This window comes from Strongyloides ratti, scaffold srae_chrx_scaffold0000007 (genome assembly GCF_001040885.1).
Source record: "Strongyloides ratti genome assembly S_ratti_ED321, scaffold srae_chrx_scaffold0000007".
Taxonomy (NCBI): Eukaryota; Metazoa; Nematoda; class Chromadorea; order Rhabditida; family Strongyloididae; genus Strongyloides; species Strongyloides ratti.
The window spans coordinates 1-12758 of record NW_020171515.1 but is presented as its reverse complement, the minus strand read 5'-3'; the positions used below and the strand labels follow the sequence as shown (position 1 = coordinate 12758).

The window sequence follows — 12758 nt, the reverse complement described above, 5'->3', positions numbered from 1 at the left end:
ATTTTTAGATTATTTTTTAACAATAAATGATTTTTAATAAGGTTAATTTTCCACATATTGGAATTAATAATAATTTGGATAGTGAAGAATTGCTCAATATTGAATATAATGAAGAAGATACATCCTCTTCTTTTTCATCTATAATAAATCCTAATAATATTCTTGTTTTTGTAATTTTTGTATTTATCATTTTTATTTTACTTTTATTTTTATGTAAGTTTATATATTATTATTATTATTAAATAATTTATTATATTTAAGCAACATGTATATTATGTTGTTGTAAATTATCAAATATTAAAGCAAAATTTACAAATTCTACATCTACATCAAGAATGCATGGAACAATTGTACATGAAAAGAATTGTTCTGAAACTGAAAATAGTATTCATAGTCTTTGTTTAGAAAGACCTATAACACCAAGAGCAGAAAGTTTTCGTAGAAATTCAGCACAAGCTCATTATCGTTTATTAATTCAATCAAAATTTGATCAAGAATATGGTCCATATAGAGAAAATTTTTATAAAAATGACGATATTTGTGAATTTAGAAATGATAATAATAAAAATATTTTTAGAAAAATTTCCCAAGCAATTGGATTATGATAAATATTATTAAAGAAGGATCTTCCTTATTATAAAGATATTAAAAATATATGACATAATATTTTTTTTATTATCTTTTTTTAAGTAATTTAAATAACTATTACATTTGCAAAAAAAAATAATAATAATAATTCTTTTTAAATTTATATAATTTTAAATAATAAATATCTAATTTATAAAAATATTGTTAATTAATTTTTTTTTTGTTATTTCAAGTTTTGTTTTGAGATCAATGAAGCATACAATCCATTTATTGATAATAATTCTTGATGATTTCCTTTTTCAATTATTTTTCCATCTTTTATAACAACAATGATATCATAATTACAAATACTTGATAAACGATGACTAACAGAAATTGTCGTTCTACCAATTTGTACATTATCTAATGCTTGTTGAACAATTTTTTCACTTTCTGTATCTAAAGCACTTGTTGCTTCATCTAATAATAAAATTTTTGGTTTTCTTATAATTGCTCTTGCAATAGCTATTCTTTGTTTTTGACCACCAGATAAGGTTGATGATTTTATTGGTGTTTCATATTGTAAAGGTAAATTAAGAATAAAATTATGTGCATTAGCTAATTTAGCTGCAGCAATAACATCTTCTATTGTATAATTTTGTAATCCATAACCAATGTTATCTTTTATTGTTAAATTAAAAAGTATTGGTTCTTGTCCAACTAAAGCCATTTCACTACGAAGATGTTGAAGATTAATATCTTTTTGATTTTCATTATCAAATATTAGTGAACCAGAATCAGGATCATATAATCTTTCAATTAATTGAATTATTGTTGATTTACCACATCCACTTGGTCCAACTAATGCAACAGATTTACCACTTGGTATATCAAGAGTTATTTTATTAAGTACATTATTATCTTTTGCATTAGGATAATTAAATGCTACATTTTTTAAACTTATTTTACCAGTAATATTAGTTTTTTTTCCATCTTCTGAATAAGAATTTATTTCTGGTTTTAAAGATAACATATAAAATATTAATCCAGCACTAAGACGTGCTCTTACATATTCAGGGAAATATGTAGCAAATGATAAGAGTGACATTGTTGCGCAATTTAATGATTCTATTACTTGGAAAACTGTATATGGTGTAGAATGTCCTGCTTCAACTAACCAAATTCCATATCTATATGCAATACCAAAATTAAGCATTACATAACTAGAATTAAGACCAAAAGTTACTGCAGCAATTACTCCTCTAATTAAATTTCTTTTATGTGGTACTTCCATTAAATTATTAAATTTTTCAATAAAATATTTTTCTTTACATAAATATTGAACAGTTTTATATTTATCTATTACTTCTGATGCTAATTTTGCAGGATTTTCTGCAAGAATTGAATCTTTTAAACCTCTTCTTTTAAGATATTGTGATACAAGAGTTTGTAAACCAATTAATGATCCAGCAGTTAATATTCCAATAGGAGCCATATTTGGTCCATAACAAAAAGCAATTACAATACTTCCAATAATAGCAGCAATACTTTGAAGAACATCAGCAAGACGTTGATCAATAGCAGCTCTAACATTTGGAGCATCTGTTGCTAATCTATTTGTTAATTTACCAGGTGCATGTTTTATATTATCAAAATATGTACCATTTTGACTAAGAATATTTTTAAATAATGATATACGTAAACGACAAGTTAAATGTTCTCCTGCTTTACTAATTAAAAATCCTGAAATAGCAGTAGATATTGCAGAAAAAATACCAATTAATGTAAAATAAATAGCATCATTTCCAGCTGCATGAAGTTTTTGACTATTATCAGATAATGTTAAAGTTTTAAACATTTGACCATAAACAATTGAAAATATAGGAAATGTCATACCTCTAATAAATGAAAATATTGTTGAAAAGATAAGATAAAGATGTTCTTCTTTTGCAAATTTAATAATATCTAAAATAGATGATTCTATTACTTTTTCTTCTTCAAGTTCTTCTTGCAATTCATCAATTATATATTGTTCTTCAGATGCTATAGACATTGATATACTTAATCTTTTACTTAATCGTTTTGTACAATTTCTATCAAATTTAGATGATAAATTATTATGTAAACCTAACTCAGAAACTACATCTTTTTTATATTCATCATTTAATTCTTCAATTTGTTGAGCATTTACTAATTTTGTATATAAACCATCAGGATTACTTAAAAGATCATTATGTGTACCACTTTCAACAATATTTCCATTATCAAATACAATAATCTTATCACAATTCTTAATTGTTGATAATTTATGTGCTATAACAATTGTCGTTCTATTATAACTAGCATTTTCTAATGCTTTTTGTACTAAATATTCAGATTCAGAATCAAGAGCACTTGTTGCTTCATCAAGTAATAAAATTTTTGGATTTCTAACTAAAACTCTAGCAATAGCAACACGTTGCTTCATACCACCAGATAATTGAACACCACCATCTCCAATTATTGTATTATATTTATTAGGAAGTTTCATTATAAAATCATGAGCATTTGCCATTTTACATGCATTTATAATTTCTTCATCAGAAACATTTAATCTACCAAATTTAATATTCATTGAAATTGTATCAGAAAATAATACAGGTTCTTGTGAAACAATACCAATTGTTTCTCTTAACCAATTAATATTAAGTTCTTCAATTGGTGTACCATCAAAAGTTAATTTTCCACTTTCAATAGAATAATAACGTAATAATAATCCAACTGTTGTTGATTTACCACATCCACTATGTCCAACTAAAGCAACAGATTGACCTTCATTAACTTCAAATGATATTCCTTTTAATACTTCAACATCTGGTCTTGTTGGATATCTAAATTTAATGTTAGAAAAAACTATATTTCCTTTTGGATTAGCTAAAATTTTTCCTTCTTCAGCTAATGCATCAATTTCTGGTTTTCTATCAATTATTTCAAAAATTTCACCACCAGCTTGTCTTGCAGCCATAATAACAGCTATTTGTGGAGCTGCTTGTCCTAATGAAAAGACACCTCCAATAAATGCCCAAAAAACTGCAAATACCATACCAGATTCAATTTCATTATCAATTACTAAATGTGTTCCAAAGTAAAATGATACAGCCATTGCAACAAACATAAATAACATCATTAAACCCATATTACATGCTACTATTCCTCCTTTAATTGTTCCACTATTAGCAGCTTTAGATAAAAAGTTAGAATACCTATTAATTTCATTTTTTTGTCCATTAAATGCAATAACAGTTCTTATACCATTAATAACTTCTTCTGCCACAGAACCAGCCTCACTATATGCTTCTGATTCTCTTTTAACATATTTTTTTGATAAAAATGATATTGCAGAGAGACATCCAAATATAATTGGAACAAATGCAACCATAATAAGTGACATTTTCCAACTATATGAAAATGCAACTGACATACCAGCAATAAAATTTGCCGTGTAAATAACAAATAAACCAACTTTATCACCAGTACCATCTTTTATTCTATCTAAACCATCAGACATTTTTGTTGTTAAAGAACCAGTATTATTAACATCAAACCAAGCAATATTTTGCCGTAAAATTGCAGCCAAATATTTTTTTCTTATTTGATGTACCTGTCTTTCAGATATAACATGCCAACATGCTGTCTATAATTTTTTAATATTAATGGTTATTTAAAAGGAAAAAAAATTTACAGAAATAGATGCAAGAACAAATACAGCAGCTCCAAATCCTACATACATATATACAGCATGCATTCCATCATGATGAAATTGGTTTTTATTAAATACACCCATTTCATATTCAGCTTCACCTTTTATTAAAACATCCAACAAATTTTTAAATATAATAGATGATACAGAATTAAAAGCTCCTTGAATTAATCCAAGACAAATTCCAACAAAAAGTAAAATATAATCAATTTTATTTGCGTATCTATACTAAAAAAAATTTTTTTATATCATTATAATTAGAAAATAAGTTAAAACATACGAGATCCCATAAAGCAACGGGTTTAGGTGATAAATTATTTGGTTTTTGTAATTCTTCTTCAAAATCTGATGTTGAGTTTTTTTTAACCCTATCTGTTATATTTTGCATATCAACATTTTCTTTTCTTAATTTTTTAAAAATCTTCATAATTTTTTTTATAAAGAAAAAAAAATTACCTATAAAAATTTTATATAATTTAAATGAGAGGTAAATTTAAATGTATTAAAATATAAAATTAAAATTTTAATTTTATTAGTTAATTAAAAGGTTGTGAAAAAAAAAAAAATTATTATGTTTATTTAGCAATACTTTTTCAATATTTAAATAAGTGTTTTAAATCTAATAAAAAATTTTACATTATTTAATTTAAAAGTAAACTAATATATACCAAGATATTTAAATATGCTGCTTCAATAAAGTTTATAGTTATAAATTACAATAAAAATGTTTAAAATTACTTAAGATAAAAATTTATATAATATTAAACAAAAAAAATGTATTAAATGTATTTATTGTCAATTAAAAATGATAACTACTAAGGTAATATATAGATTTTAAAAAGGATTAATAATTTAATAATTATGCAAGCATTTAAACGATTTTTATCAAGAAATATTTCATCAAAAATGATAAAATTTCATTCAAGATCAATAATTATTATCAATTATCTAATATTATACATTTAAAAAAATATTAGAATACATTTTTATGCAATTATTACACAATTTTAGGACATAATGTAATGAAAAAATCAAAATTTTGTTTTATTTATTAAGTATTTAATGTGATAACTTATTATTTGTAATTTATGATTTTATAAGTATATAATTATATATTATGTCATCCTCAAATAATTATCTTAAAACAAATATTTTTTTTTATATACTATTCTGTTTTACTCAATTCTACTTATAAAAAAAATACAAAAACGTTACTTAAAAAATATAAAATTATGAAATTTATTAGATAATATATTTTACATAAAATAATAAAAAATTATCATTAATTTTCTTTAACATGTATAATGTACTTAAGACTATTATCATAACAATATCAAAAATTATGGGTATATATTTGTCTTTAAATTATTTTTTATATTACTAAAAAGTATTAAAGAATAATAAAAATTATTCATTTTTTTTTAATTTTAAAACTTTTTTTAAACAATACAATTTTAATATTTTAATTCAATAAGTAAGATTAAATATCAAGTATTATACAAATGATTTATATTATAATATTATTTATAAAAATACAATTTATAATTTAAAATATTTTTACATTACATATTATTGTTTAGTAATAATATATTGCTTTAAAAAGCACAAACTGATAACAAATAGTTCATTATAAAAATCAAAATGTTAAAGATAATTATTTTTTAACTAACAATTTATGATAAAATTATAATGCTTAAATTTGATTAACAATATTTACACACTACTAAAATAATATTAAAAGATTAAAAAAAATTTTTTTTATAATAATTAATTGTATAATCATAGTATATTTTAATGAATTAGAAATATATTTAATTGTGTTTTTTAACAGTTTTTTTATTCCTAAAACATTTTAAAAACATTATATGTAATGTGAAATTTTAGAATAAAATTTTATTGTGAAAATTTTTTTTTTAAAATATTAATCATTCATATAAAATAACTAATATTATAAAATTTATTATTTTTAAAAATGTTTATATTATAATTCATTAATATATCAATCTAGAAACAATAAATGATGACAAGAATTAGAATGACTATTGGTTCTTAAGATATAGAGTTTTGAACAAAAGTATTTATAATTATAATACGTCATATAGTTGTTTTTATTACATATATATCTATTGTCTACTAAAATAAGTAATGAAATATAAAAAAAAACTTAATGAATAGTAAAATTGAAAAGAACAAAGTTTAATATGATGATATGGATATATAAGAGGAGAAATATTGTTACAAATAAAATTAAATTGAAAAAATATAGTGAATAAATTTAAAACATCTTAGATTAAATTGTTATAAAAGCTTAAAAAAACTAAAGGTAAAAAGACTAGGTAAAGTTATAAAGTAAAATTAATTTAATAATTAACAAATTAAAGAAACAGATTGATTTTTGTTTTTTTTTTTTAAATTATTAGTAAAAAGAATACAATAAATTTATACATCAACATTACAGTAAACAATTCAATTGCATAGATCGCTTAAATAAAAAAGCAGATTTTAATAAGCTAACAATGCGAAATCCCGTTCATGTGTTACCTACATACCTTATTAAAACAGTTTTATGCGTTAATTTAAACATAAAAAATTATTTTAATAAATTTCAATAATTAAAAAGTAAAAAGAAAATAAATATTCACATATCAAATTAGCATATAAATAGCTATAAAGTTTTAAACTCCTCTTAAATTTACCGAAAAAAAAGAGTTTAAAAAAGTTAGTAAATGAATTTTTTATTATAAAGCATTTTACCGTAAAAAATGTTAAATAATGAGACTGAAAAAAAATCATTTATGAACATATTAAATTATTTAAAATCTAAAAAAATTATATAAACAAAAAAAGTTTAAAATTTATTTTTTTTAATTTTCATAATAATAAATTAACAATTTAAAATTTTTATCCATTAGAGAGTTAACATTACTTTTATTATAACTATATTGTATTATTGAAAATTATTTACATTTATATTCAACAAAAATTCTGAAAAATTATAAGTTTTTTTTATTAATTTAAAAATTTTTTTGAAATATACCTACTCGATTAGAATATAAAACTAGAAACAAAGATAAAAATTAAAAATCTAATAAATCAATTTTTTATTTTAATAAAAATTAAAAAAAAACTTTGTTTTCTTATATTTATTATTATTTTATTTAACAACTTAGAAATAAAAACATAACAATAATTAACTTTTTAATATATTCTAAGAAAAAAAAATTATATTTCTTCTAAAAAAAATCTATATAAAAATGTTTTTAGATAAAATTTTCTTATCAATCTCAGCATATTTCAAAACATTATAAAGAAATTTGATAATGTTTTAATTATTTTAAAAATTTTATATTAATAATATTTAATTTTAATTAGTTTTTTTTACAAAGCAATTTTAAATTAGGTTGATAAATTTTAGTAAAATGATTGCCAAATATGTTAAACAAATTAATAAAACAATTTACTTTTGTGAATATAATATGCAAATGTTTCTGAAATTATTCTATACTTTTTATGTAAAAATATCTTTAAACTTTAACTTAGTAATCAAATATTTTAATTACAGCTAATCATATGTACATATATTTATTTTGTTATCTATAACAATATAAATAAAATTACATTAATTTAACAATTTGAAACTTATTAATAATAATTAATACATCAAATAATTTCTAACAACACAATACTAACAACTTTTTTTAATTTAATGTTGTAATTTTTTTTGTGATTTTGTATAACTTAATAACATTATATAACGATAAAATTAAAAAATAAATGAAATTATTCTAAAGATATATTTCTTTTTGACATCATAAAAAAGTATTTTTAAATAATAATAAGTAAACAATAAGGTTTAATGTTTGTAAAAAAATTATTGTATACAGCCTTCCTTTTTAATTTTAAATAATTATAAAAACAAGATAAGAATTAATAGCAAAACTTTAATATAAAATTTGTATATGTTTTGATATATATTTTTTTATCATTATTAACATATTTGCTTGAATTTTATTTTTAAATTTAGTGACAAAGACATATATTTTTATGTTTGTTTTTTAAAAGAAAATACTTTTTTTTAAACTACTAAATTTTTTTTAAATTTCAAGTAACTATTTTTGTAAAATTAATAAACTTTTGTATTGAAAACTCCCAGAATGTTATACTGATAGTAATATCCCATAAGAAATAAATATTTAATTATCGATAATAAATTTATAATAATTTTGAAAAAGGTAGAATTTTTATTTATTGTTAAAATTTAAAATTTCTAGTAAATAAGTTTTTTTAATATTTTTTTATAATTTATAAATATGTTACAACTAGGTATATAAAAATTATTTTTGCATTTTTTTATGTTAATAAGCCAACGATTTTAAAAACTTTTTGTTGAAACTATAAAAGTGTTATTAAAAAATTGTAAATCAATTGGAATCAAATAAAAAAGTTATTAAATAAATGTGCATTTCTTTTAAAATTTGTGACTCCTCAAATAACTTTTTTAAATAAATTTTTTTTAGTTTTTCTAGCATAAAAAACATGGGGAATCAGAAAAAAAAATTTTTTATCAGGAATTATAAAAAAAATGATAAATATACCTTACTGATAAAAAAAATTAATTTTAACGTAATTTTCAATCAAAAAAACAAGAGGTCACCAACTTTAAATTTCAACCCTTTTTTTTTACAAAATTGTTAAATATTTAGTTTTATTACCAAGTTAAAATTAGTTTATTGTTAAATTATTTTATCAAAAAAAAATTTCTTTCATTACATATTTTTCTTCTTTCTAAAAAAAGTATCAAAATGCAACGTAACTGTTAAAGAACAAAAAATTTTTAATAATGTTTTTTTCTTATTTAGTATAAATTTTTAATAAAATATTGAATGATTTAAAATGCTTTTCTAATTAGTTTTATGCTTTTTATCAACAATTGTTTTTATTAGCAATAAAGACAAAGTAGAAAAAGGTAAAATAAGTAAAAATAATTTATATATTGTTTAAAAAATGCAAGATATTATTTTATTTGTTATACCATTATTTAAACATTGTTACTAAAGGATAATTTTTTTAGTCAAAAATTAGTGTAAAATATGTTTTTTAAAAGATTGACCTTATAAAAAATTAAAAATGAATAATGTTACGATGCTAAAAATTTTTTTTTTATAAAAATTAAGCATATACAAGTGTCACATTTTAAAAATGTTTTTTGTATAACTGTTTTATCCATGAAAAAACCAAAATATACTGAAAGTGTACCTAAAGGTTTTCAAAGACGTTGAAATTATTTTGTATACTTCCAAAACAAAGAGGTCTCTAATTTTGCTGAGTTCCAGATTCAATTTTTTTAAATAAAAAAGTTTGTAAATTCTATATATCTAGTTAAAAAGATCATGAAGAATGGTAAAGAATGCGATATATATTGTCGTACTTTTATATACATATCAATAAGATACAATTAACAAACTAAAATAATACATTTGAAAACAAGAAGTTCTAATGTTGCACACGATAGAGCTATTAAAATAATATATATCCTCAGGTTATATCTCACCTATGTTCATAATTTAAGTATATAAAAATATAGTATTACAAAATTGCTTGTACCGAGTTGCTCAAATGTTTTTTAAAATGTGTTATATTTACAAATATTATAAAAAAATTATAGTTTTTTTTAAAAGTATTCAATATAAATAAAAATTTCTTACAGTTTTTAAAAAAAATTTTATTTGTTTTTATTTAAAACGATCAAAAAAAGGGTTCCAAGTTTAAAAACATAAAGTAATTTTTGGAGTATATAAAATAGTTAAAAAAAATATTAAAAGATAACAAAAATGTTGTTTCAGTTAATAATTTAAGCAGTACTATTTCGAAATATTATATTTTTAAACTGTTAAAACAAAAATAGACATTTATCTCAAATATTAATTTTAAAATGAAGGTGTATTGAAAGTACAGATAACAAAGCTGATATAATTACACTTCTTTTAATACATGGCAAATCTTTTAAAAAGTATATATTAATATAAGTTATTAATATATGTGAAATGCAATTAAATAATCTAACAAAGTTTTGAAAAATAAAGGCAAAAATTTATAATAAATGTAGAAAGAATAAATATATTAAAAATTGAATGACAAAGATTTTAATTATTTAAAAGCAAATTTTAGTTAAAAAGTTAATAATTAAAAATCATATCTTCTTAAATCAATTTTATACATAAATATAAATTTGAATAATATAACTCTTTTTGTGAAAAGAATAATTAAAATTGTCTTAAAATAATTTAAAGTTCTTAAAAATTTTATTAAAATTATATATTAATCTTTATTTAAAAATATGATATACTATTATACATATTTCAATTAATATAAATAAATACAAATTAATTGTTAATAAACGTTTAAATCTTAAAGAAAATACAATTTAAATAATATGGATAGCGTGATAAATATAATTATTTTAAATCACTATAATTAATTATAATTTTAAAATCTTTTAAAATAATGTGCAAAAATAATGCGTTTCTTGACAACTTATCTAAAAATATTAACCAACCTTTGATAAAAATTTTTAAAAATAAAAAAAAATTGCATTATTATACATATGTATTTATTGTTACACATTTTTTTTTATTTTACAATTTTTTAAGCATATATTAGAACGCAGTATAAATAAATATATTGAATATTATTATTTCTAGAGTATAAAATTATTAACTATATTTATGTTGCATCATCTTTTTGTTTTTTTTTTTTAATGTATTTGTGATAACACTTTGACTTTATAAGTGAGATTCTTTATTACATGATGACTTTACTGTCTATTTAAAAAAGTGAATTTGTGAAATTAATTAAGTCATAATTTAATCACTATTTTTTACTTAAGACTTATTATTGTACTATTATTTATATTCAAACTCATTTTTAAAACTACGTACGTACTAGAAACTTTTTTTTGTAAATTTGAATATTATAAATATGTAAAATTTTTTAAAAAATAAAGTAATGATTTAGCATAAAATTTTATACTAGCATAACAAAAAAATAAAAAAAAATTAATAATTTCAATATTTATTTTTTAATAAAAATTTTAAAAAATATATAAATTATTTTTTATTTATATTATATCTTTCGCAAGATAGAAAAAAAGCTGCCCATGACTTTTACTGTTTGCCCTAAACCAGGCAAATTCTCAGTGTTTTTCATCCATGTTTTTTTTGTTCGTCTTTTGGCTAGAATCATAACTTATATTCAATCAAAATGCCTTCGATGAAGTATTGTGCAGTCCACTTTTTGTATCCTTTAAGATTTTTACTGTAATTTACATGTTTTATGCTGGAATCCAAATTCTTTTTTTATTCTACTATATTCTTTTCATAGGTCAGTGTGTATGATGGAGCCATGTGTCACATATTATTTTATAACGTTCAGAAGTGTTTTAGTTTTTAACGGTAACAGCAAAAACACGTCTTTTCTTCGTTTTTATCAACGCTTTTTACTACAGAAATTCTATCGGCATGGTAGCTTTTATTTTCTTTTGCCTGCTTTTTTTTAGTCGATTTCCACAAAAATAATTTTTCATTAACTATGTATTGATTTTTTTTATTGAATCAGCATCAACTTGCAAAAAATAGCAAAAATAGGCATTGGTAGGCACAAAAAATTTGTTTTTAACTGAAACTGATTTTTTTGCATTGGTTTTTGCTACATTTAAATAAAAGCTGTCTTTTTGAATCTTAGTTTTTTTTTCAACAAGCTAAACATTTCATTTTGTTTTGTTGGAAAAATTTCTTCATTTGAAGTAATTTCTAAGCTAAATCTTATTATTAAAAGTTTCGAGAAAAAAAATTTACTTTTGGTAAAGTTGGCATTTTTAATTTAAAAAAAAATTGTAAAAAAATTTTGCTTAAAATTTCCATGATTTTATTTAAAAAATTTATTTTTATTCATTTATATTGTAATATTAGTTATTTATGTATTACTAATTTTTAAATTTAAAAAAAAGAAAAAATTTTTGCAAAAGTTTATTTAATCTTTTTGAAAATTTTATTATAATTTCTAATGCTTTGTCAGTTGTCTTAACTATTTAATTGTAAAAAACTTTAAAAAAATTTTATTAATTTTTTTAGAAAGCCTTATTACGTATGTAATTTTAAAAAAGATTCAAAAAACAATGAATAATAAACTAATAAATTTGTCATTAATAATTTATTATTGATATATTAAAAAATTAAAAATGATATTAATTTAATACTGTTGATTAATGATAATTTAGAAATATATTAGAGAAAATCGAAGATAATATATAATTATAATATTGAAAAATAGAAAGAAAAAAAAGTTTATACATTATAAATAATTTAAGTTAAAATTTAAAATTTTAAGTGAAAACCAATTAATTTAGCATTTAATTTAATTAAAAATAAGAAAAAGTTCAATAAGATGACACTTA

The 12758-nt window shown here is 19.6% G+C and overlaps 2 protein-coding genes across 2 annotated transcripts; one reads left to right on the top strand and one right to left on the bottom strand.

The window, feature by feature from the left end:
* Positions 1-26: 26 nt before the first annotated feature.
* On the top strand, positions 27-605 carry SRAE_X000251400 (Hypothetical protein; the record flags this gene model as incomplete). Its single annotated transcript, XM_024645681.1, has 2 exons — positions 27-213; positions 262-605. 2 exons carry the CDS (start codon positions 27-29, stop codon positions 603-605), a joined length of 531 nt encoding a protein of 176 aa, XP_024499940.1.
* A 206-nt stretch (positions 606-811) lies between these two features.
* Positions 812-4733, bottom strand: SRAE_X000251300 (LP14331p; the record flags this gene model as incomplete). The annotated part of the gene is made up of 3 exons (XM_024645680.1): positions 812-4240; positions 4289-4534; positions 4587-4733. The coding sequence occupies 3 exons, from the start codon at positions 4731-4733 to the stop codon at positions 812-814; spliced, it is 3822 nt and encodes a 1273-aa protein (XP_024499939.1).
* Between the last annotated feature and the right edge of the window lie 8025 nt (positions 4734-12758).